The 27054-nt window shown below is 41.4% G+C and overlaps 1 protein-coding gene across 1 annotated transcript; it reads right to left on the reverse strand.

Annotated features, from left to right (window-relative positions):
* Positions 1–2658: 2658 nt before the first annotated feature.
* galnt6 (UDP-N-acetyl-alpha-D-galactosamine:polypeptide N-acetylgalactosaminyltransferase 6 (GalNAc-T6)) lies at positions 2659–20420 on the reverse strand. The gene is made up of 11 exons (XM_072697274.1): positions 20260–20420; positions 18360–18861; positions 16258–16430; positions 13156–13305; positions 10089–10323; positions 7687–7804; positions 7371–7571; positions 6583–6714; positions 6182–6283; positions 5520–5678; positions 2659–3844 (listed from the first exon to the last, which is right to left on the reverse strand). Exons 2-11 carry the CDS (start codon positions 18830–18832, stop codon positions 3731–3733), a joined length of 1857 nt encoding a protein of 618 aa, XP_072553375.1. The 5' UTR covers positions 18833–18861; positions 20260–20420; the 3' UTR covers positions 2659–3730.
* Positions 20421–27054: the final 6634 nt, after the last annotated feature.

A 27054-nucleotide genomic window follows, 5' to 3' on the forward strand; every position in this document is an offset into this window, starting at 1 on the left:
AGGGTCTAGTTAAACTGAGGGAATGATTTATTAAACTGTGGGGAGGGTCTTGTTAAACCGAGGGAATGATTTATTAAACTGTGGGAATGATTTATTAAACTGTGGGAATGATTTATTAAACTGTGGGGAGGGTCTAGTTAAACTGAGGGAATGATTTATTAAACTGTGGGGAGGGTCTTGTTAAACTGAGGGAATGATTTATTAAACTGTGGGGAGGGTCTTGTTAAACCGAGGGAATGATTTATTAAACTGTGGGGAGGGTCTAGTTAAACTGAGGGAATGATTTATTAAATTGAGGGAATGATTTATTAAACTGTGGGGAGGGTCTAGTTAAACTGAGGAAATGATTTATTAAACCGAGGGAATGATTTATTAAACTGTGGGGAGTGTCTAGTTAAACTGAGGGAATGATTTATTCAACTGAGGGAATGATTTATTAAACTGTGGGGAGGGTCTAGTTAAACTGAGGGAATGATTTATTAAACTGTGGGGAGGGTCTTGTTAAACCGAGGGAATGATTTATTAAACTGTGGGAAGGGTCTAGTTAAACCGAGGGAATGATTTATTAAACTGTGGGGAGGGTCTAGTTAAACCGAGGGAATGATTTATTAAACTGTGGGGAGGGTCTTGTTAAACCGAGGGAATGATTTATTAAACTGTGGGGAGGGTCTAGTTAAACTGAGGGAATGATTTATTAAACTGTGGGGAGGGTCTAGTTAAACTGAGGGAATGGATTATTAAACTGAGGGAATGATTTATTAAACTGTGGGGAGGGTCTAGTTAAACCGAGGGAATGATTTATTAAACTGTGGGGAGGGTCTAGTTAAACTGAGGGAATGATTTATTAAACTGTGCGGAGGGTCTAGTTAAACTGAGGGAATGATTTATTAAACTGAGGGAACGGTCTAGTTAAACTGAGGGAATGATTTATTAAACTGTGGGGAGGGTCTAGTTAAACTGAGGGAATGATTTATTAAACTGAGTGAATGATTTATTAAACTGTGGGGAGGGTCTAGTTAAACTGAGGGAATGATTTATTAAACTGAGGGAACGGTCTAGTTAAACTGAGGGAATGATTTATTAAACTGTGGGGAGGGTCTAGTTAAACTGAGGGAATGATTTATTAAACTGGGAATGATTTATTAAACTGTGGGAATGATTTATTAAACTGGGGAGGGTCTAGTTAAACTGAGGGAATGATTTATTAAACTGTGGGGAGGGTCTAGTTAAACTGAGGGAATGATTTATTAAACTGTGGGGAGGGTCTTGTTAAACCGAGGGAATGATTTATTAAACTGTGGGGAGGGTCTAGTTAAACTGAGGGAATGATTTATTAAACTGAGGGAATGATTTATTAAACTGTGGGGAGGGTCTTGTTAAACCGAGGGAATGATTTATTAAACTGTGGGGAGGGTCTAGTTAAACCGAGGGAATGATTTATTAAACTGTGGGGAGGGTCTAGTGAATGATTTATTAAACTGTGGGGAGGGTCTAGTTAAACCGAGGGAATGATTTATTAAACTGTGGAGAGGGTCTTGTTAAACCGAGGGAATGATTTATTAAACTGTGGGGAGGGTCTAGTTAAACTGAGGGAATGGATTATTAAACTGAGGGAATGATTTATTAAACTGTGGGGAGGGTCTAGTTAAACTGAGGGAACAGGTCTAGTTAAACCGAGGGGACGGGTCTAGTTAAACCGAGGGAACGGGTCTAGTTAAACCGAGGGAATGATTTATTCAGCTGAGAGAATGGTCTAGTTAAACCGAGGGAACGGGTCTAGTTAAACCGAGGGAACGGGTCTAGTTAAACCGAGGGAATGATTTATTCAGCTGAGAGAATGGTCTAATTAAACCGAGGGAACGGGTCTAGTTAAACCGAGGGAATGATTTATTCAGCTGAGAGAATGGTCTAGTTAAACCAAGGGAACTGTCTAGTTAAACCGAGGGAATGATTTATTAAACTGTTGGAATGGTCTAGTTAAACTGAGGAAACGGGTCTAGTTAAATAGAGGGGACGGTCTAGTTAATCTGAAGGAACGGGTTTAATTAAACAGAGGGAACGGTCTAGTTAAATCGAGGGGATGATTTATTAAATTAAGGGGACGGTCTAGTTAAACCGAGGGAACGGCTTATTAAAATGATTTATTAAACTGTGGGGAGGGTCTAGTTAAACTGAGGGAATGATTTATTAAACTGAGGGAACAGGTCTAGTTAAACCGAGGGAACGGGTCTAGTTAAACCGAGGGAATGATTTATTCAGCTGAGAGAATGGACTAGTTAAACCAAGGGAACTGTCTAGTTAAACCGAGGGAATGATTTATTAAACTGTTGGAATGGTCTAGTTAAACTGAGGAAACGGGTCTAGTTAAATAGAGGGGACGGTCTAGTTAAACTGAAGGAACGGGTTTAATTAAACAGAGGGAACGGTCTAGTTAAATCGAGGGGATGATTTATTAAATTAAGGGGACGGTCTAGTTAAACCGAGGGAACGGCTTATTAAAATGATTTATTAAATTAAGGGGACGGTCTAGTTAAACCGAGGGAACGGCTTATTAAAATTAGGGAACGATTTAATAAATTGAGGGAACCGATTCATGCCTCCAAATATTATTTTTCTACCTTGAAACATTAAGGCTATAAAAAGTCAGGGAATTACAAATACCATAAATACAACTTTAATAGAGTATGTCAGATATTAAACAATAACTTTCCACCTTTACAGTTAACCAACTTGGAAGCTTCTTTTAAACAAACATCTGCACAGACAGAAGAAGGACAGGACGGTTGTAAATTAACTCCTGAGTAGGGTAAAAAGTCACCTAGTGCGACCACTCCTTTACTCCATTATTTATTAACCTTAAAGGCCAAAATAGCTTCTGCATGACGTACAGTACCAGAAACTATGTTCAACACTGACAGAGATGATCATTTTTAAAGGGGAAAATTACACATTAAGAAATAATAATAATTAAAATAATTATTGGCATTTATTAGGCCCAATTAAAACATCAAATTATATCCAGTGAAAAATGCCAGGACTGTTTAAGAAAGTGTGAGGACTGAAAAGTCACAAGGAATCTTTAATCACAACAAAAAGTCACGTGGGGTTCATTAACACACAGGATTTTCCCCAATTTAACCCTAAACTGTCCAGCAGAAGAAGAGGGATATTTCAATTAGATTAACATGATTTCTTTGGCGTAACCCGACTAAAATCTCACTTCACAAAACCAGTCACTGGAGCATAATTAAGAGATACTGCAACCTTGGCTTGTGGTAAGACACAACCCATTCTGTACGAATGACTTATTTTATGACATGATATCTACAGTGCCTTGTTGGCATGATAAAGGCCAGCTGCTTGGCCTGATCACAGTTCTAAAAAAGAAAAAAGGGATTTCCTCGTCTCGCACTTTTAAAAGCATAAATAAAACTGTCAGCATCTGTTTAAAAGCAGTAGCTCGGACATTTCAATACGGCACATTCAGTGGCCACGTGTAAACAATACTGCTGCCAGGTGAGTCGGTCCCGCACTCAGCACTTGTCTTCCCTGAGTCTCATTTCAACACGTTGGTAGCGCGCAGGTCTTTGGTTGTTCCACTGCATGGTTAGAAGCTACCCACACAGCGTCTGTTCACTCAAACTACGAGTGAGCTGGAGTTAAAGCTGTCCTTTCGTCTGGGTCTGTTGGGCATAAACATCCTTGCTCTTCAGGTGGACTGAGAGTGAGGTCAGCTGAACACCCAGTGTTGATGGTAGTCTTCTGAGTTACAGTGGCTCATGATTATCTGGTTATCCTTGAAGTGGAGGCACGTACCAGAGGAAGGGTTCTTTAAGAGCTGCTCCTGGAAACAGCAGGAAACAGATAGTCAAAAGCATGTAAAGATACAAAATGGGCACCAGTGCTTAGTGATTTGATGCCCTAGCTGGAGTTAAAACTGATTAGAATCCATTACTATAACATTAAAGAAAGTTTGATGTGAAATGCTCTAAATGCTCTGTAGAACCTACAGAGTTACTGAGTTGGCCACAGTGGTGCTAAACAAACCAGACGTCTAAAAAGTACCCCCCCCCCACACCACCCCCCCTTCCATTATTTCATAATCAAAAACAGTACACTTAATTAATACAGACACTGTGAATCCTGGCTTCCAACACCACCACTGTAATGGGGTCAATAAGTCTATAAACAGAATCGATTTATCTATGTGCAATAAACAGGACTACAAGGAATATGAATGTATCCTTATCCATGAGAAATATGGTGAATATAACAATATTAGTCACATTATGGTGTTCTAGACAGACAGTCAGACAGCTAATTGTATGTACACAGTGAAGTATGTACAAATGTAAAAATACATTATTATACAGAATAAATATGTACGGTGTAATAATTAAAGTGAAGTGAAGTTTTTTCCTGCACTATGCACCAGTGTGTGGGAAAAATAATTATTTATTTAAAAAAATAATAAGGTTTACTTTTCTGGTTTCCTAACCCTCCCATCACCTTCAGTTTCACACTAAATGAGTAATTTATGGAAGAAAAATATGCAGTGATTCCTGACTCATAATAAGTTTAAGAATGATTAATGATTAAATCAAAATAATTCAATTAAATGCTAGTAAATACTTAATAATTTCTTAAAGAATCATGAGCGAACTGGAGATTGTATGCCTGTTCGCCTGACTTACACATTATACAGCTGGACATACAGTACTATGCACAAATGTAATGCACCAGTAAAAAAAACTCCTTATCTGGGCAGTAAGTGTTTATTTGCTTAGTAAATTAAAAAATAAATACTAATAATGTTCCTACAGAACAAAGTCACAGTTTTACATCACTGTGTTCATTAAAACATCTCCAAACTCTCCTCATGGAGGTCTAGTATTATTATTCTAAGTATCATCAAACACCTGGTTTAGTAAATCATTGCTTAATGGTGCTAAATCAGGTGAGCTGGGATGGAATTGATTGAAAACATCCATGCTGTGCTGGCTGGGGACGACCGGAAGAAATCTGAAACTAAACTTTGTTCTTCAAACTAGCTCTAAAGATCTCAACTACTTTCTTCAACATGAGAAATTCCTGTTCCTTTTTTCTTTATTAGGGTTGACCTGCATATGTTCTAATGTGTCCTGTATCCTTTCTACATTAAAAACCCTCCAATTGCTGAAATAAGGTTTTAAACAACGTGCTCTCTGCACCGTACTGTACATCACACTACAACATTGGCAAGAGTAAAGAGAAAAGGCGGGCAAGTTGGCATACTGAATTAATGCACAGCACATACACTTCTCAGGCGTTATCTCAGGCGTGTTTGCAATGGCAGATGTGGGAAAGCTGGATATTGCCCCTGGTTTTAAATTGGGAATAGCTAATGGAACAACTGCACATTTTCAAATTCGTATTTTCCAAATTTTTCAGACTTCTGAGAACTGAAACGTAACAGAACGCTGCTACTAGGATGTGAAACCACCCCTAGGCTGGAGGCATGTTTACACTCGCAGACGTACCTCAGTTAAAATCCACTCCTGTTCAGGAGCCACGCTGGTGCCACGTCCCTTCAGCTGGCAGAGCTCTATCCTAACATGCTGGGGGTAAGGGCTGGCATGCAGACAGAGCTGCTTTCCTATGTTGTGCCGGAGCTCCTTGTGTGAAGTGTATTCAAAATACTGAACAAAGGCAGAAAAAAACAAATTACCATCAGCGAAGACGAATTATGGATTTATAAACTATAGGTGCGGTGGAGGAAGCCATCAGAGCTTAAAGCTGAAAGCTTGAATTCATTTGATAATGTTGAGTGCTAATGTAATATGCGGTAATAACTTGCAATGTGAATTTAAATATTACAATATAGACACCAAAAGCTGTTTGATGGGGGTTTTTTTTTTTTTTTTTTTTTTCGGTATTCGGTTTAGCACTCTGGTAAGAATAAAAAGACGTTATTACATGGTAAGTAATATTTCTACTGACGATTGCAGAATATTCGGTGCATCGCTACAAAAACCTTTTACCTTTTTAATTTGCAAAAAAATGTGCGTTACAATTCCTTTATATATACTGATCAACAAAGCAGTTTGAATGTTAATGTGCACATTAGGTTAAATAGTATCTAGTAAATCTGAATTAAATCTGTAGTAAAAAGTCATCATTTAAAATCATGTTGATGCCATACCTGGTTTCCGCCCATGTTGTGACATGTATACATTATAACTGGTTTTCCTCCGTTGTTGTTCTCCCCTACATCCAGACAGTTCTGAGAGCCTAAATTCTTGAGCTAATGGTGGCAAAAGAAAACCCACAGTGTCAGAAAGTTGTTGAATTAAATCTCAAAAATGTTTTGTATTGTTTTGTTTTTTTAATCCAACTATAATGCAGTGCATCTTAACCTAGCTCCAGGGATGCACACTGTCCTGCACAGTTTCAAGGGTTTCCTACAACACCACACCTGATCTAATTCATCTGATGATTTTCCAGCCCTTCATGAGCTGGATCAGGTGTGCTGGAGCAGGGAATATCTGAAACTGTAGGTCAGTGGGTTAGGAAACACTGGTATGATGAAATATGAGGACTCACTGCGCCATATTTAACAGGTGTAAGATCAGGAACGAAGGCTTCTGGATAGATGTTCTCCAAATACCAGGAAAAGTTCTTGCAGTGTAACGTTTCTCTAAGCTTCAAGCGGTCAGAGATATCTCCATAGTTATTCTGCATGACCAAAAATGGAACAGGCTGGGTTAGATCGAACAAAAACCCTAAGAGTTGTGTGATTAACAGCAAGACCCAATAAGTTAGCTTCTTCATGAGGTTATTGAGGCTAACTAGCTAAAGAAACAGAAGCTTATTTTCACCAATGACAAAAAAAAAAAAAATTACACCATGCGGTAAACAAAATGGTTGTACACACGTTTCATGGAATTACATGGTCAACAAGACAAAATATGAATATTCATGCTACAAACAGGCTAACACAACTACATGACCTCTGGTCTACAGATATCTATAAAAATGAGTAAAAACATACTGTGTTCAAACATCACAATGCTTGAATCCCGTTTGTAGTCTGGTTTCACTTTCAAAATAGTTAAGAGCCATAGAGGTCAAACCCTGATCTGAAATAGACTTCCTTAGCACCTTGACATTGTGAGTGAGACACTGATTGTGAGATGATTTCACAAGATGCCAACTTGTGAAAATAAACGCCCATTACTTGTTAGCTACACTAGCCCGGTTGCTCTGAAGAAGCAAACTCAAGATTTTACAGCAGTCTTGGTTGACAGTCTACATTTGGGCTAACAAGAAAATAAATGTGTACATGTGTTAGTGTTTTCAGTACAAGAGTGTCATCCTAAAGAGTCAGTAACCTCTTTGGCCATCCTGGCTGCGTGCTGGTTGCGTCGGTAGTAGATGAGTTTGTAGTCGTCCATCCACACCTCGGCCAGGCGTACTTGGTTACGAGTGATAACCTCAGTTCCCTTGGGAAAGGTGTGGGGACTCTTGGTGCGGAAAACGTGACCCACCACAGAGCACGGGATGATCTCCAGCTGTCCGCCACACTGCCACACCTAAAAACATAAGTTGCACTGGCATTAGCAACATTTTATAACGGTTCATAAAACATACTGGGTGTGAAGTAGATTATGATAAAATGATAAAACCAACAACAACAAAATCTCTAACCCTGAAGGACATCTCCACGTTCTCGCCACCCCATATCTCCATCCGGTCATCATAGGTTCCAATTTTCTCAAAGTAGGCTTTGGAAATGGAAAAGAGGCCGCCAGCGAAAGTTGGAGTTCTGAGAGGATGAAGAAGGTTTAAAATTAAATTTGTGCACAAAAAGTGCACAATTACTCAGGTTGAATGATGGATGATCCTTAATACAGTATAAAAACATCTGATCCAGTGTATCCAAGGGCTGACTAATTCATCAGAAATTAATCAAACAGACCCAAAATTCAGAACCTCCAACAATGTAGGTCCATTCAGTATGCATGCACACTCATGGCATGTAATTATATACTAATCATGCAATAATATTTTTTAATCAATCAAAGAGATGGTCCTCTTCACTAGTTTGCTAGGTTGGGTTATGTCTTCAACTTATGATGATTTGGGAGATCACTGTACAAGAGGTGGAGGTGACTGGGTGGAGGAGTTGTCAGACACGTGAACAAGGTAAACATGGAATTTATCGGACCTTAAAAATCGGACATTAGAAAGAAGGGGCTTTAGGCATGTTCCACCTCCCAACATTCGGTGGTTGGTGTGGCGCAACAGATAACACCACTACCTGCCACTGAGCTACCACTGAGCTACCACACCATGTGGGAGACTGGGGTTCGATTCCCGGTCTGGGTGACTATGCTGCGCTACACCAATAAGTCCTTGGGCAAGACTCCTAACACTACATTGGCCAAACCTCTGTAATACCAGTAACCTTGTAAGTCGCTCTGGAGAAGAGCATCTGCTAAATGCCATAAATGTAAATGTAAATTTCATAACTCAACACTCATGTTACAATTAGCTTGATGCACAATATGTATAAAATACTAGAATTCTGATTATTCTGGTACATACTACAATTGAAATACATGAACACTTGTTATAAACACGCACATATGCACTTCAGCTAAAAGAACAACATCCTTAAGGTGTTTTTTAGAGGACATTTAAACCTAATTCAATATAGACTCATTCATGACAGCTCAGAACCAAAATCTGCCAATCAGATACATTTGTTCGTCAAGCACTGTGCTTCTGAATACTTCTGCATTTCTGTTTCAGCTACCACCTCCTTTCCAACTGCCACTGATACAGCACTGCACTGATTTAACAGGAGTGATCTGGTGAGGAAGTGCCATCAACCCTAGATTGGGCTCTCTCAGACTGAAATCTAGAATGACCCCCGGATTCAAACCAGCAACCCTTGGATCATAGTGGCAGTGCCTTAGTCCACTGGACCACTCTAAGCCCAAATCCATTGAAAATGCTGTATTAGCTGTGGTCACTCTGACCCTTTCCAAATAAGACTTGAGGGCCAAGCTATTAAGCATAGAGCTCATCTTTCCTATGCAGCCCATAGAATCTCTCAGCCACTCTACTTTAGGGAACAGATCCACCCTCGGCATCAGTGGGTTTCCCACCCTCTTAGCACATTTGAAGAATGCATGTTAGGGGGGGCCAATAACGAGTGTGCAGAGGCAAGGCTTAGTTAGGAGCGAGCAGGGTAGAACGTGGCCAATCAGGCTTTTCAGCTTAAGATGTCGCTGTGGCATTTAACATTTGGAGGGTCTTCTGTGTAAAATGGTTAAATCTCAGTGTACACTTAAAAATAATAGTGCTTCAAATGGTTCTTTGAGGGACGCCATAGGGAAAAATGTTTGTATTAGGGCTGTGAAATGGAAAGAACCTAGCACCAAAAATGATACAGGGGTTTCGATTCAATACTGCCATATATTGCGATAGTGTAATTTCTTTAAATCAAAAAATAAATGAAATAAATAAAGAAAGAAAATTCATTTTATTATTAATTAATATAATATACATTTTGAAAAAAGCTTCTCCCAGAACAGTGGGATCTGCTATCTAGTGGTCAGGGTTTAAACACAAAACAAAATGTGCCACTGTCTGCAACCAATGTTTACATGTAAACTATGTATTAAAAATAACTTGATAACTTGATTGATACAGTATTGCAACAGATCACAATTCTTTGATAGATACACCCCTAGTGAGACACCCCTAGTTTGTAATCGAAATCAGTGGGAAAAACTATATTTATTTATTTATTTTAAATGTGGCTGCCTAAGGAACTATTTAAAGCACCTTCATTTTTAGGAGTCTATGGTTTGCTCGGACACTCATATACACGGCCCAGGACATTTGAAACTGTCCTGAGGAATTCAGGGTTCTGAAAAAAATCAACTGAACAGTAACAAACTTTCCACAGTTCTCTGAACCATTAGGCAGATCAGCCTTATCTTGTTTCTATGGCTCTATAAAGGATATAGGAGTGTGTGTGTGTGTGTGTGTGTGTGTGTGTGTGTGTGTGTGTGTGTGTGTGTGTGTGTGAGACTCACTTTACAGGGTAGGTCTCATCCTTGCGCTTTGCCTGTGCGTAGTCGGGAATGGATTCCCAGCCAAACGTTAGGCTCCAATCGAAGTTGCCACGGTTGTGGGCTCGGGCAGTGGACACTGGCTTGTTAAACTGGAAGCTGTTTAGGTCGATGGTGGTAATATCAGGGCTCACAACGGCCGTGGGCTCCTCCACTATCCGGGCCAGAAGCGGCTCAAGCCAACCATGGAAGCACTCGCCTAGAATTTTAAAGGAGAGGGGTGGGTGACTGATGCCTTCAACACAGGAAGTTGAAGTCATGATTTAAAGTCTTTTCAGGTTAAAAAAAGTGTCCCTGAGTCTCTCTGTGTTGATGATAGGAGGATAACTGCTAGTCTTGTTTGAGCAGTATGATGTGCCGAGTTAACAATAACATCCTGAAACCCAGAACATGTTCAGGCCAAGTGTACTGATCAAAGAACACCTCCTTCCAATAGAATTGTACTGGAAGAAAACCAGCTTGTTTCTGTTCCCTGTAAATCTGATTCCTTGGATAACAAGGACTGAGAGATAAAGGGGAACAACAACAAAGAAAGTCCCAGAGGAGCACTCTTATTCTGAAGTGTTATAATACAGGTCTCTGCTCCATTACAGGCCTTCATCTCACTTTTTGTTCAGAATAGCAGAAAGAGGGTTAAAGAGCCATCATTCTGGTTTATTCAAGGCGTGCCAGAAGAACAGGTTCTGAAAAAAACAGCGTTCCTCCCGTGGAAAGATCTATTGTAGTGTTGATACAATGTGAAAGTAGGAAACTGCCTTTAAAAAGGAGTCCTAGAATTCATTCCTAGAATATTTTAGTAAATATTTATTTTTGATTGTTGATTTGATTTTTGATTGAAATAGCAAATATGTGACTTTCTTGCCGTGAAAAATGCTCAGAAACGATTTTACAAGTCAAATTTTACCACCCTGTTATTTTTGCTTCAGGATAAAACATGCTGACGTGTCTTTTTAAAAAGATGAGCTTTTATTGGCTTGTTTTGGTCATCACAATGTCTATACCACAGCCTCGTTTTAGGACTGGAACAAGAACACTAATGACTTCTTGTAATTACTCCAAGTATGGAACTGGATAGCGTAGCTGCATGTTGTGCGGTTAGCCAGCTGAAGAGATTGTAGCTGGTCGGCTAGGGTCATTTACATTTAAGGCATTTAGCAGACGCTCTTATCCAGAGTGACTTACAAAAGTGCTTTGCTATTTACCTAAGAAAAACCTCAGCTAGTTTGAATAGACTAATAATGTAAAGATACCTCTAAGTTTAGACTCCACTAAACACAAGCCAGTAAGGAGATCACTCTGCTATTCGCCCAAGTATTCTCTGAAGAGGAGGGTCTTCAGTCTGCGTTTGAAGACAGCGAGTGTTGGACTCTGCCGTTCGGACACCCAGGGGAAGCTCGTTCCACCACTTTGGTGCCAGGACAGAAAAAAGCCTGGACGCTTGTCTTCCGTGTATTTTGAGGGATGGCGGGTCGAGCAGAGCCGTACTTGAAGCTGGAAGGGCTCTTGGTGCCGATCGGCTTTTGACCACTGCCATCAGGTACGGAGGGGCTGGTCCGTTCTTGGATTTGTAGGTTTCGAATCTGATGCGGGCAGCTGAAGAGAATGCAGCAGTGGAGTAACATGGCTGAATTTAGGTCGGCTTTTAGCCTGGCACAGGTACTCATTCTCTGCTCTGGCTTTGGCTTCCTGGGACTGCTCTTTTGAGTTTCTTTTGTGTGGTTAGCTTTAGGCTGAGGTAGTGCAGTTTGTTTTCAAGGGAGTGGACTTTGGAGAGACGTCTGAAAGTGGCTTTAAGTTTTAACACCCTCATATTCCAAATGACACTACGAAGTAGTTGTCGGGTTTTACCGCATCGCAGCTTTGGGGCTAAAAGGGCTTTTGCTAGTGGGCTGGGCATGTGTGTAGCTGTTGGGACTCGATGTTGAGACTGAGAGGTTAGGAGATGGGAGTGACAAACCATGAACCTCAAACACCATTGTGTCTTCATTTCATTCAACAATGCAGAGATAAATAAATGTTTCCAAATTAAGGCTCCTAATCCATTATATCTCTCATCACTGATCATCACTGACTCATCAATCAGACACTTAGGGAAGAGAAGACTAAGGGAAGCAACATTAGACTACAATACCATGCCTGCAAACAACTGATCTAATAAGAAAAAGAACTAGAACAGCATCAACGTGTGTTCATATATTAATATATTACCACTAGTACAACTATTATATTACGATTATAAATATTGGAAGCTTGCTGGTACTCCACAGGTACACCAACATGATTCTAAAACAAGACCTTTGAGTAAACGAACTGTAGTGCAACATCTAGGATAAATTTAACCCTGGCTCCTCTTATTTTACACAGAACTTAATAAGAAATGTAAGCATCAACGCTGATACTGGCATTTAAACACAGTATGGGTTTTTGGCAATAGAGAGCAACGATACCATAAAGCTTACTGGCGCCCTACTTTGCTTCAGTTCTGAAACCGAAAATGGAGTTTCAGTAGATTGTTTAAAGGCCACACACTGAGGTTTAGTACCTTTTTACACAGAGACTTGTGTGTACCTGAATGTGAAATTGTTGCATAAGTACTTTGTTTCGAACCGTGCATTTTGAACACTATTAAGCCATTTGGTGAATCTTAGCAAGCTTATGCTTCTTTCCTTGCATGTGTTTCTGCACTGTGGTAGTTTACATTTTTTCATAGCGCCAAAACTTTTCAAATGTGCCGATCCTCAAACAGTAAATGCTGTTCTTTCAAGCTTATTCTGTCTTATTTGGCATATTATAAAAAGCACAACCTATAAAAAGTGGAACACCATAAATATAAGGGTTTATAGTCATTGAGTATTTAAGTCAGAGTTGGTATAAAAAATAAAAAATACAGAAAATACTAAAACATCATTTCATACTTCTGACTTATACTCACCATTCAGAAGTACAGCCCCCCTGCATTCTACTTACATATAATTAGTAAAGAGAGAAGTGAAATGCAGTAGACAAGCATGAACTGAGTCAGGGTACATACAGTGGGCATCCAGGAAGGTGAGGATCTCGCCCTGGGCATGACTGGCACCCAGCAGTCTAGCTGTGATCAACCCCTTCCTCTCCGGCTGACGCACCACTTTAACAACCTTCAGAATCTTGACATACTCATCCAGCTGGGAGTGCAAATGACCTGCAGCAGAGCACACACGGACAGGAACATAAAAGTTTAAAACATACATTACCATCATCTCATCAGAAACAGCCTGATCAGACCACCCCAAGAGCTTGTTTTCACAGGCCTGAAAGTTGCAAATTAGATGCATTTGAAACTGTCAGCTCATTATGGATGAAAATGATTTCGTTAGATACAACTGTAGTTTTTTTCCCTCCTGCTTGTGCAAACTTACCTCGGCTTCAGTGTTAATACAGAGCCTTTATTTTATATTGTTTAATGTTGTACTACACTTTTTTTTAATTAATTTAACAATATATTCCTGCTTATTTTCACTAGCTACGACTTCCCCAAACCCTCAATTCAACCAGTGCTCTACCATGTTTCCTCCATGATACATGAAGACGGAAGATACCACCTTTTCAAACTGCTGTTGATGCAAAGTCATTGGACTTGGGAGAGAGCGCCAACTGCTAGTTTTGTAACATCAGCTAACAGACACTCACAATGACTAGCATCGCCCTGAGTGACTGGATCAAAGGGGGTGAGGGGGAAGTGATGAGCAAGGCCAATTATGCTCTTTGGGACTCCTAGCCATGAATTGCTGTGGCATCAGTGTGAATTTCCCATTGATAAGGCCAACGCTTAGACAGTTTTATATATATATATATATATATATATATATAACATTTATTTTATTTTTTTCAATCAAGTCATGAATTGACGAATATCTTAAAAGGTGGTGATCTTTTTTTACTTAATGTCATGGAAAAGACTTATACTGTGAATCACCTTATTTGTACTATGTAATTCGTAGTACAGATTTCATACTTGAAACACTGACCAACTGCATGTCTCATTACATTGACAGCATCATTGGAATTCTTGAAGTGTAATTACTGCAGTGCAGCATGAGAACAAAAGTCATTATACCCAATATGTCGTTTCTGTGCTTCGAAACATTGTCACACATCTCATACTGCATCACCCACCCTTAAAATGTAGGATATGACAGTTACAACTTGCGCTTTGGTCTCTACATGTGCCTGAAGAGGAACTCACTGCTGTAAGCACTTTTCACTGCAAATGCATGTTGTGGTGTGACCAAAACCTCAAACACATTGCCTGTTCCCACCCCTTTTACATTGTCTAAAAGACTAACCTGCTGTGCAGAAGGGTTACCTCTGCTAATTTTACGCAAGGCACTACCAGAAACAGACTATTTCTAGAATCTAAAATATACTATACATGGCAAGGGCAGCTCCAAAAAGGTGGAAATAAAAGAGTGTGTTATATGATTGACCTTATGTAGATGCCTCATGTGTAAGTAAGGGAAAAAAAAAAAAAAAAAAAAAAAAAAAAAAGCGCTTCCTGTGGTAGCTTAGCACTCCCCACGCTCCTGTCCGGTTTATTCGTTTACAGACTTCCCTTTTCACAGAATCTCATTACTACATTTTACACAGTTTTATGATGGAACTTAATAGAAGCCACAGTGCTACTGAAGCTAAGGAGCAATTACTATCAGTAATTGTCTCACATCAACTGGGAGAACTAGGAGTTTTTTCCTCCATGCAGAATTCTTTCAGCTGTGTGACATTTCAGCTTCACTGTTTCTACAGGTCTCATATTTTCCCCACAAGCGCCCTCCGATACAATAAAGAATTCATAGTGGGTTCTACAATGGACAGCTTGCCAGGGCTCTTTATAAATCCATTCCCAGACTCATCTGCACCTACAACCTTCTTTCTGGAGGCCTCAGAAAGCTCTTTGGATCTGGCCATGGTGTTCTTCACTACTTACTTTAACAATCTAGAGCAAACCAAACTAAATGTCTGAAGTTTTGTGTGTTTAGGTACATTACTTCAATCTGTCAATATTGCTCAAATGAAGATGAAATGCCAATGTTTAAATATGTTAATAAATAAATAAATAAATAAATAAATAAATAGAAAAGGCCTTCATGGGGTGTTCTAATCTTCTAATTATCAATAAATGAAGATATCATTTAAAAGCTGCATTGTGAGTTTACTCATTTTTATCAATTTTTGTGACTTTTTTTAATAGAAGAAATTGGGGCAAACACTTTCACAGCACTGTATGCTACTTTGGTTAAAGTGAAAAATGCCCAGACACGGTTTTAAACTCATTTACAACCCTGTTACTTTGCCCTAGAATGCAACAAGTTGTTGTTCCTTTAGATGGGCTTATGAACAATTTTATGAGCTCTGCTCTTACTGGCTGCTTTAAAGTGGCGCACTGGGACAGCTCACATAGAATCAACATGGCTAGCCACAACGTTTGCATAGCCATAACTCAATGGATACCAGCTTGCCTTGTGGGCTTGCCCTTGTCTGGCTAGTGGCATCAAGGAAACTTGTTAGGTTTTTTTTTTTTTATGCGTTTTTTCTGCTACCTAGTCTGGCGGTGATGATCTGCTCTGCAGTGTTATTGATGCACACCCTGGGAATGAATGTCTAAGTTAACTGAATATAAGAACATTGTTGTATGTAAATTGAGAGTATAAATATTAATGATTCAAGACTGTTATGTAACAGTTTGGGGGGTTTAAAATTGGCCCGTTTTACAGCTTGTTTGCTTATTATGCTTATTCAGGATTAGCATTTGAATTAGAAGACCATGTTAGAAGTTCATGGTATGTCACTTCCATGTTCTGAATTCTCCAAATTATTCAGCCATGTCAAAACAGTTTTCCTTTTTATGACGCTTTTAATGAAGACTCAATGCTCGTCAGCCTAGTCTATATTTTGCTTTTGATGTTCCTCTTTCAGACAAATGCTTCACGTTCGCACCCTCTTATTCACTGGACCAACAACAGACACACTGTACAAATATACGCGTTGTAAAAGCTGCTTTGTTTGCACTTAAGGGCAGAACTGCCCCAATAAACTGAGGCTAAAGATCCATCTCTGTAGTTCAGGCTGAGCTGAACTCTGATAAAGCTGCACCCACCTGCCGTACTTGCATCATCCACTAGTATGATCTCCTTCAGCATGATTGCTGGCGATGTGTGCAGGACGCTGTAGACGGTTCGCAGCAGAGTGGACCAGGCCTCGTTGTGGAACACTATAATCACACTGGTCGTAGGTAGAGGAGGGCACCGCCGGAACTTGCGCTCGACACACCTGACATATGAACATACACAGAGGTTCGGGGGTTAAATTGAGCTTGGAATATGGGGCAGTTCCAGCACAAAGAAGCAAGCTTCAGACACAAACTTGGTTTATTGACTGCATATGCCGGAAAAAAAATAAAATAAAAAAAATAAAAATAAAAAATAAATAAATATATATATATATAATAAAAATATGATAAATAAATAAATATAAATATATATTATTATTTATTTATTATTATTTTGCTTTAGGTCTTTGTCTACAAACCACATTTAAATATAACCAGCCTTAAAAAGGTTAGTTTGACTACAAAAACATTAAGACTAACAATGAATGGAAGCAAGCTGTGTTAGTTGGCACAAATTCATAACTGCATAAAAGTGCTGGCTCCAAATATGACCAAGATCACAATTTACTTGAGGACATGGTGTTTTCCCCTGGGAAACTATTTCACAATGCTCAACTGATCAAATAAAGTCTCCATATCCATCACACAGCACAGCAGAGTGAAACGTGTCGGGAACTAAAGCAGTTCCTCCTCATGATCCTGGAAGCCATGCCACTGCTGGAAGCTTGATTAGCAGGTCCTTCAGTCAGAAGCATTATTCAGAACAGCAAATACCGCTATCAGCAAATGTTTACCTAGCACTCATAGAAAACTCCTGTTTTATCCTTTGAGTCAACATGATCCAGTTCACCACAGTTCATGTGTAAATACGCCACACAGACCCATGTGATGAGAAATATTACAGCGATGTGGCAAAAATCTAATATTGGGTATCTTTTGGATCATTATCCTGCTGTACAAGTCATCCTCTTTTCAGCTTCAGCCCTTTAACCAAACTTGCAGCCGGGAGAATCCAGCATTCTCTTCACCTGAGCAACATCCAGCCCGAAAGCATGATAGATTCACCCCCATGCTTTACAGTCGGCAAGGTGTTCTTTCCCTGACGTGCAGTTTCTTCTATCTCTAAACATACCTTTGCTGATTGGGGCCAAAGAGTTCTATTTTGACACCATCAGTCCACAGCACTTGTTTACAAAACTCATCCGGCTTGTCTAGATGTTCTGCAGAATACAGGCAATGTTTCCTTCCTATGACCCTTCCTTTTCAGGTTTTAAATTGCCCATCTTTCCAGCATATGAGCTGGGTTTTCTTGGCCTTCCAGATCCCATTCTGACCTCTTGACCATCATTTATTAACATGAAAACCTGAAAACATTTCTTATAGCCATACCCCAGCTTGTGGATATTGATAAGATTTTACAAGACAGTCACTTTGAGGAGAAGGTTTGAATGATCAGAAAATAAAGCAGTGTTTATAAAGTTATTAAATCATAAATATACCATGTTTTATGTCAGCTTAACTACACAAACTTTTGCATACAACAACCACAATTGTAAATGATGGTAGAATAAATTAATCATTGTACAGCACTGAAAATTAATGCATATTGAGAGCACACCCAAACAAAAAGTACAATATTTCCACATTGTACTTTTCCATAATGTGTTCTTTGAGCTGTATTATCCTCAAACCACAGCACATCTGGTTATATTCGTGACTGTACAGAAAACTTTACACTCTTCTTACCTTTTATTCTAGCCGTGTTTACTTGTATTATTGTAATATTGGCCTGTAATGGTAAATTATTAATTAGCCAGAGCTGCAGGGCTTTTTAATACTAACTGCAGACTACAGCTGTGTTTCTCAATCCAGTTCTTGGGGTCCACTAGATGGTTTGCATTTTTGCTCTACTCTACCTCCCTGTACACCTGTATTGAGTGTTCTTAATCGCTTGGTTCAGGTGTCTTGAATTCTGGGACAGAGCTAAAACCATGGGCCGTGTGGTGGGCCATGTGGTGGGCCCCCCTGAGGGCTGGGTGAAGAAACACTGGGCTAAAGGAATCTGCAAAAGAAGTGACGAGAGTTCTTACTCAGGTGGCCGAGTGTCATCTCCGAGAGCGCGGTGCAGGGAGATCCGGTCACTGGCAAACTGATTGAAACAGTGCCGAGTCATGCCCTCCTCCTTCTCTTTCTCTTCGTCCGGGGTGAGATTGTCTTTCTGGAAGCCTCTGCCGCCGGCCCCTTGGCTATTCGGGTCCTCCAGAGGCCTCTCTATCCAGGGTTTGAGCTCATCCTGTGTGTAGAAGCCTGGCGGGCACCGCTGATCAACGGTAGGCTGCTGCTCCACTGGCGGGGGCTGCGGCGCTCTGATCTGGAAGGCCAAGTTGTTGACGGCCCCGCGGACCATCTCCAGCATTCGCTCCTTCCTGCTGGAGAGGTCCTGCAGCCAGGGCTCCTGAGCTCCGTTACCCACGTCCTTCTGCAGAACCACCAGAGCCAGCATAAACAGCGTGCCGCCCAGGATCACCAGCTTCAGCGGGGAAACACGACGCCTCAGACGCATCTTCACGGATAAGCCACAAGTTCTGAAAGCTGGGGAAAACAGAAGATTTGTCAGTCATGAAGCGGCTCTGCAGAAGATCAACTAACTTTGAGCAACTCATCAAGTTCAAACAAGAGCACTGAAGCACCTGACAAACAAACAGCTTCCTACACCTGATCTGGCCATCACCCAGCAGGCCTGACGTGGCAACAGGTGGCTAAAGCGCTTGGCCAAGGCTCGCTCTCCCACATTACGCGGGAGAAGCAACACCACACGCTTTGCACCACTCACCACCAGCTGCAGGCTCGCTTTTGGAGGCGTCCAGCGTTTCCACCGTTTACGGTCAACCCCAGACGAGAACCGAGAACCAAGACCCTGACCCAAGGTGGACAATTCCTACTTCAAACCTCACTGATGTCCCAGTGGTTCACCGGTGGCTTCCGCAATGGTGACACCACCTCGTTCCAGCACCAGGGTTGATGCTGGAATTGTAAAGCACAAAGCTGAAGGTCTCGCAGGACTGAGAACCACACTTAGACTGTTCTACTCCCAGGTTACAAGACTGGTTCTCCAGCACTGGGTGCTTTGACGCAAAACAGAACAATACAAGACGTAGGAAGCCACATTCCATTCTTACCATCCCTGATTAGTCCTCCGGTGACAAAGACATTACTGAAGACCTGCCACTTCAGGAGGACATGTCGAGAACTTACTTACGAGAACTTACTGTAGACTTATGGCCTGGTACCTCTTCAAGGGAGTCTTCAAGGGACCGTAGCTGAAATGTACACTCTTTTTAAGGACAAGGACACCACAAAACATCTCAACACCATCCAGTCACTGTAGATCACCTGTGGTGACATTATTAGGCTCTGAAACTTCAAACTTGTCACCTTTGGTGCTGAAATGTCTGAGACGGGGGTGAGAATCTCACAGCGGTGCTGTATCCTGTACTTCCTCAACAGCGAAAATAGAAGCTGCTTGACTGAGAGACGCGAACAGGAAACTCGTTTCAATAAATGATACAAGGAAGTTTTTAGAGGTTGTTTGTGAGACGGGGTGGATTTTCACTCAAAAAAAAAAAAAAAAAAAGCCAGACGTCAAAAATGTCATGTTTTCACACAGACAGCAGGCTGCTGGTGGTGGAGCTGCTGCTGCTGCTGTTGGTTGGTGAAACGTTAATTCTCCAGGGCAGAGAACAGCAGCTCAGCAGCTAGCTAGCACTGCCATTAACCTCGAGAGAAGGGAGAACAGCCAGCTGAGTGAAGCTTAGGTTAAACTGCAGCTTCAGCTTCAGCTTTTTAACTCCATAAAAAGAAAAGCTAGAGTAAGTGAAGGCTTGTAAAGGTTGTAGCTAGAAGAGAAAGTGCGGATCTCTCTCTATCTCTCTCTCTCTCTCTCACACACACACACACACACACACACACACTTACTCACGCTTCGCCTACCTGTACTAAAGTCCCTCCTCGTTCCTAGTTCCCCGTCTCTTTGGCGGTGTGGTTCCCTCAGAGAGGATGGAGACCAGCCGTAACTGCGAACTTATAGGGGGCAGTGAGTGAAGGGTCCACAGTGAGGATACGAGAGCGGCCACACTGGCCTCCCCGCTTCCCTTTGAACGCTACAGGTGCCATTCAAGCAAGCCAGCGGGCGGAGTTCGCTGGGTCCTAACGCCGACGTCACACAAGCCACCCGTCCTACATGCTGGGGCTGTTTTTTTTTTTTTTTCTAAAAACCACCCACTTGACCCACGTCTTTGTTCAACGCACGTTTGGCATACTCCATAACAACATGCCCCCCCCTCAAAAAAATCAAAAAAATAAATTTAAGCCCACGAGACTGCTAATGTTCGTTGATCACACCTTCACCGACAACCACTTAATTAAAGTTCTGGAGAGGGTTGCAATACGTTTACAAGCGGTACCTCCGTAGATATGAATAATGGATGGAAAAGCAATTAAATACCGTCTCCAGTATCAGCGTCTTGAAACCGAATACAGATTTATTCAGAAACTGAGAAAAGCCCGCCAGACGGCAGGTCTGCGCTATCAGCTTACTGCTGGATGCTGAGAATTCAGATTGCAGACCACTGATGGACAGGAAACTTGGGACCGTGTGGAGGAACAGCTTGAGGCATGAGGTTCTAGGCCCTCCACCTTAGACCTGCGTTAATATTTGCTGTATGTAAAACCTTTCATACTTCACATCATAGGAAAATGATGAGCTAGGAACTGATCTCCAAAAACATAATGGCATAATGGAAGGAAAGGGGGTGCAAAATCTTGTGCTAAGCTTAGGGTTGGACCGATCCTGCTTTGGCCTTGTGCTGCAGCCAGTGGCACTGGGAACATCATCTTAGTGATCTTAGGATGATGGATAATAATGATAATGATCCTAAACACATCTAAAATTCCTGACATTTGACGACCTTAAAAGGGCGTAAGCTAAAGGTTTTGGCTTTGCCAGTGCCCCGGCCTATCGTCATTGAAAAATGTGGATAGACCACAGCAGATGGCCCAGGAATCTCACAGAACTAGACGCCAAAGAAGAATGAGTGAAACTCCCCCACACTAGAATTGAAAGACTCTTATCTGCCTACAAAAGTATTTACATGTTGTGATACTTGCCAAAGGGGGCCTTGACTAAGTACTGACCATGCAAGGTGGCTAAACGTTTGCTTCAGGCACTGTTCCTGTTTCTTGGCATTTTTTATTTACTAAAAATTTTTTTTAAAAGCTGGAACTAAAAAAGTAATCTTGCTTAAAATATTAAAGAAATGTGTCATATTTCATTTGAACATCTTTAGGTCCAGTGGACTAAGGCGGTGCCACTATGATCCGACGATTGCTGAATTTGAATTCCGGGTCATGCTGCTTGTCATCGGCAGTCGGAGTCAGAGAGAGCACAACTGGCCTTCTCTTGTTCTCTCAGGGGTGGGTTAATGACATCTCCTCTAAGGTCAATAGTGTGATGTTGGTCAGCACAGGCGCCTGTTAGCAGTTGTATCGGAGCCGCGGAGCCGTAGACGCAGCATCGTTGGAAAAGAGGCGGCGGTGGCTTCACATGCGTGAGAGAACATGTGAAGATATGAAGACATCGTGTTGTCCTAGTGTTGGTGCATTGCTAATGATAGGGGGAGTTCACACGAACAGGGATTGGGTAATTGCCCATCCAAATGGGGTAAAATTATTCAAATGATCATCTTTTACTTTCTTAACTATTAGAAGGGTGTAGATATTTTGACCAGGGATAGCCAAACTTTTGCATTCTGCTGTATATACTATTTTACTCTACAGCAAAAAAAAGCTCTGCCCATTCAGAGCTAACAGAAGTTATGAAGAATGGTAGAGGCCTGACTGCTTTTTTGACAAGGCACGGTATAGAGCAGCCAATCAAAACAGAGCTCATTTACATACTCTGTATGTTCAAGTGTATGTGGACACCTCTTCTAATGAATGCATTCAGCTACTGCACTTGTCACCTGTTATTGATACAGATGTGCAAATGCACATACACACACACACACACACACACATAGCTTGGTCAGTCCCTGTAGAGAAATACTGCCTATAGAATAGGAATAAACATGAACCTATTGGCACCAAGCCTAATGCCAGGCGAGGGCTAGAGTGGTATAAAGCCACCCCCCCCCCCAGCATTGAGCTGGGTTCTCTGGAATGTTGGTTGGTGCTGCATCCAATACTTCTGGGATGAGCTAGGGAGTTGGGTGGGATGTGGTGGGATGGCAATCATACACACACATCCTGACCTTACAAATGCTCTTGTTGCTGAATGCAAGTCAATCCTCAAAGCAATACTCCAAAATCTAGTAGAAAGCCTAGCCTGGACAATAGATACAGTTGATTTCAGAAAAAAACAATGAATGAGCAGGTGTCCCAATACTTTTGTCAAAACTGTGTATAAACAGTGGCCTTGCTGACTGAATTGAATTTGTAGCTTGAGGTTTACACCCCAAATTGACAGCTTGGTCGGTGCCATTCTGTAGGACTTATCTACTTGATAACTTTGCCAATAAACATATTAATAAAAAAGCTACACTGGAGGAGAGCGAGCACAAGCTAGCACAAGGGGTAAAATATAACACATGTATGTTCATGTAGTTAAACAGGTTCAAGTAGTCATGAATCCATTGGCTCACATGGCTTCTAAGAAGTGCTTCATCGCCTGCATGTGTAATGTGCACAGTAAACACAATCCTACCACTTTCTCAGGGGACCATGCTTTGCTCCAAAACATCAGCCAGAAGCTCGGGGACCTGTGGTGCCAGAAGAGTACAGGAGATCATGCCCCCTTGTGGAACATGAGTATGAAATTTCACTCCAGTTAGCTTTTCCTTTCTACATCGAGGATAGAGCATAGGGGGAGCTGAGGAACCTGTGTAGTGTGTACAAGCGACGGGCAAAATTGAGCTGGTGAATGCAGTATAGGTAGGGCTACTGATGCTGATACATAAACATTTCTAAAATGTACAAATGACATTCCAGAGTACTGGGTGGTAGGTAGGGGGGTAGGTTGCAAGTTCGAATCCTGAGCCATGCTGCTTTGCCACCAGTAGCCAGAGTTTGAGAGAGCACAAATCTACAGGCATCTACAGTATTAGCTGGAGCTGGGGACCCAGCACTTTCCACCATGCATGTTGACTGCCCGGCCATGCCGCTTCGGTGAAGGTTCGAAAAGAGGTGGTAGGAGGCTTTGCATGTTTCTTACAGACATTTCAAACTTTCGCCAAAGGAGCATGGCTCTAGTCCTTAACTTCCTAGAGTATGCAGCATTGCTGGTGCTAGGGGGAGCTACGAACAGGTGGGTTAATTGGCACTACCAAATTTGTAAAATATCTATTTATCTATTTATATACAAAAAAATAAACCAATGACATTCAACTCATTTCTGCATAAATAAACAATTAAGATGTAAACAAAGTCAGTCACAGTGGTTTGGTGTGAAATGTTCCATTCTAGAGAACTGTACAGAGTAAGAATTGTCCAGCAATGTCTAGAACGTTCTCTTAAAGGAGATTTGTAGTAGATGCCTATGCTGGCCAGCATCACACTGAAGTGATGTGGGTACAGAGAGATAGAGACATCTATCTGGGGCAGTGGTGGCTCCGGGATGTCGATAACAGGGTTGTGGGTTCGATTCCCGGGCTCGGCAAGCTGCCTTGAGCACGGCCCTTTACCCTCTCTGCTCCCTTGGCGCTGGAGTTGGCTGCCCACCGCTCTGAGTGTGTGTGTGTACTCACTGCCCCTAACACGTGTGTGTGTGTGTGTGAGTGTGTGTTCACTACCAGATGGGTTAAATGTGGAGGACACATTTCGCTGTACAGTGTACAGTGACAAACATGTGCACCTTTACCTTTACATCTACCCACACAGAGAAAGCAAGGTCAATTGTGCTCTCTCAGGCTCTGGCTGCTGATGGCAGTAGGTTGAATAAAAGTCATTCATGGCAAGGCGGACAAACTAGTACCCAAGCTTGTTTGCTGCCTGGGATGTTTCGCTTGGTCAAGTCAAGTCAAGTGGGTTTTTATTGTCATTTCAACTATATACAGAGTACACAGTGAAACAAAACACCATGGTCCTGGAGGAACGTTGTTTCGTTTCACTGTGTACTCTGTATATAGTTGAAATGACAATAAAAACCCACTTGACTTGACTTGACCAAGCGAAACATCCCAGGCAGCAAAAAAGCCATGGTCCATTTCTGTCCACATACAATCTTGCCCTTGCCATAACTGACCATTTTTGGCCCATATGTGGTCTGCTTTTTGAGCTTTTTAAAAATGTTTACATATGGAATTCTCTTTTAACTTATTGACATCAGTCAGTACACCAACGTTAAAAGCACAGCCATGTCAGGCAGCAGTTTGACATGGAAGAAATGTTACAGATATGTAATGAATCACATCGACAATGTCACAACAAACGTGGCTCCAGAGAGATCCCTTGGGGAAAATAGTTAATCTTACTTCCTTATTTTCTCTCTCACGCAGGCTTTCACTGTCATATTACACAGTTAAGTTAATCAGCCGAGACACATTTAGTGTCCAAAGCTTTCTTCTTCTGTAGGTATGCACTGGAGCTATGAGGCTAATGTAGCTAACAGGTAATGGAAGCCTATGTACCCCAACAGTTAGCTTACTTATAATATACTTATGTAGAACTGCCTCAAATAGACTTCCAGACTTCCAAGCTTCCACATGGCTGCTAGTACTGTTTTTCTAGATATTTGCTTTAGCCTTTGGTTATTCATGATTACTTGACATGGTTTCAATCTAATCATGATATTAATAGAAAAAATTGAAGACATCTCTGATTTTGCTCCAGATTAAGTTCCTTTTCTTTAATTTCTGCATCATTTAGGGTGTAATGGAAATTTTTTAGGGATGCACTGTATGTTGTGGGCAGACTAATAAGTATAATTCTATTGACAAATTTGATAAATCAATAGAATTTAAGCTGTTGCATCACTAAGCTGAATGTTTCGATTCCACGGGTGGGACTTAAAGGTGCCCCAGAATGGAAAACTGTAATTATCTTGGCATAGCTGAATAATGAGAGTTCGGTATATGGAAATGATATACCGTGAAAGTCAAACACGGGCCAAGCTCACAGTCTAAGCTCACTAGATTTAACCTATATACACCATCTTGCCTCTTCATTAACATCACCTCCATGTTTCTACACTCATTGTCCATTCTATCCACTTCCCATAAAGGAAATCTCTGTAGTTCCATAATTACAGACCAATATTTCCACCAACCAGAAATATCCAGTCGACAGCCCTGCCCTGTGGGCAGCCTCCTGTGACCACTGATAAGGGGCCTAGAGGACAACCAACACAAATTGTGCAGCAACAGATTAGCTTCTACATCTGACTTTATATCTTAAAGTTGGACCAACTGCATAGGACAGTGGACAGTGAACACTGTGTTTAAAAACTCCAGCAGCACTGCTGTTTCTGATACACTCAAACCAGCGCAATACACACTAACATACTCGCCACCCTGTCAGTGTCACTGCAGTGCTGAGAATAAACCACCACCCAAATACTACCTTCTCTATGGTGGTCATGTGGGGTCCCTACCACTAAAGAAACAGATGGGCTTCAGTCTGTAATTGAAGAACTACAAAGTGTTCCCATGTGGAGAGTGCAGCTGATAACATGGACAGTGAGTGTTGAAATGAGAAGGTGGTATTAATAAACTGGCTGGTCAGTGTATGTACATACATATATCCCACTAGTGAAAGCCTTTGGAGGCTAAATGCAATGACAAATCTGAAAGAATATGATAGCAAGGCTACAAGGCTAAATAGCTAACATTAGACACACCAGAGGAAGTACTGTTGTGGGTATCAGCACAACGGTCACAAACTGAGCTGCAGTGAGGGTTGTGAGGAGGGCATTGAGGGTCAGGCGAGGACAGGAAAATTATCTTACCGACCTGGGAATTCTAGGCAAAGCTAGGCTAATTTTTGCCCCAACCAAGTCACATATGTACTATTTGTACATCCAAGTACATAAATGCTCAATAATTATGTGTTTATTCCATTTATTAATGTTATTTGGGTGTTTATTAGGGGAAATAAAATGATAGCTGTGTCACTACTGCCTTGAACGAATGACAACAGTGAAATCTGCATTAAACACCCTGCAGTACGTCTGCTGATGTGTGGCACCTACTTGTATGTCCACCCACATGTCCACACACAATAGGAAGGACACTCAGATGAATTCCAAGCCATAGTTTTCCAAAAGGGGTAGAGGAGCATGTCAGGAAACATGAAACAAAAAAACAGGCTGATGTGTGGCCTTGACTGCAGCCGCTTCCATCTCCAGGCAACTGTATGGAACAAAGCCCAGGTAAACTCAGCTGCCACCCAGTTATTCTGGAGAGTGCTTCTCCAGTGGACAGGAACACACATGCTGCCATGAACGTCTGTGTGGAGTTGCCCTTAAGACACACGGTAGCAATCCTCGCTATTCTACAGGCACAAACTATGCTAAATAGTTATCGGAGAGTGCAGGCCGCCGACTCACTGCAATCTTAGCCTCTCATTAAAACTTAATACTTCAGTTTAAGGTCCCTACATAAGGACTTCATGAAACATTAAAAGCGGCTAGGTGACTCGCTTCCAAGTCGTGCATTGAAATGCATTAGTCCTATGTAGGCCTGCAGCTCATGTTATGAGGTTGTTGACAAACCTACGGGTTCTGGAGAACCTGAC

The sequence above is a fragment of the Salminus brasiliensis genome, chromosome 14 (genome assembly GCF_030463535.1).
Source record: "Salminus brasiliensis chromosome 14, fSalBra1.hap2, whole genome shotgun sequence".
In the NCBI taxonomy this organism is placed as follows: Eukaryota; Metazoa; Chordata; class Actinopteri; order Characiformes; family Bryconidae; genus Salminus; species Salminus brasiliensis.

Bases quoted from the DNA above. Each gene is read 5' to 3' on its own strand.
- galnt6 (XM_072697274.1), bottom strand. From the start codon at position 18,832: ATGCGTCTGAGGCGTCGTGTTTCCCCGCTGAAGCTGGTGATCCTGGGC. The intron at 7,805-10,088 runs GTGAGTCTCACA...TCATCCTCTCAG, and splicing joins GATGAGACCTACCCTGTAAA to AACTCCAACTTTCGCTGGCG. The intron at 7,572-7,686 runs GTTAGAGATTTT...TTATGTTTTTAG, and splicing joins ACGTGGAGATGTCCTTCAGG to GTGTGGCAGTGTGGCGGACA.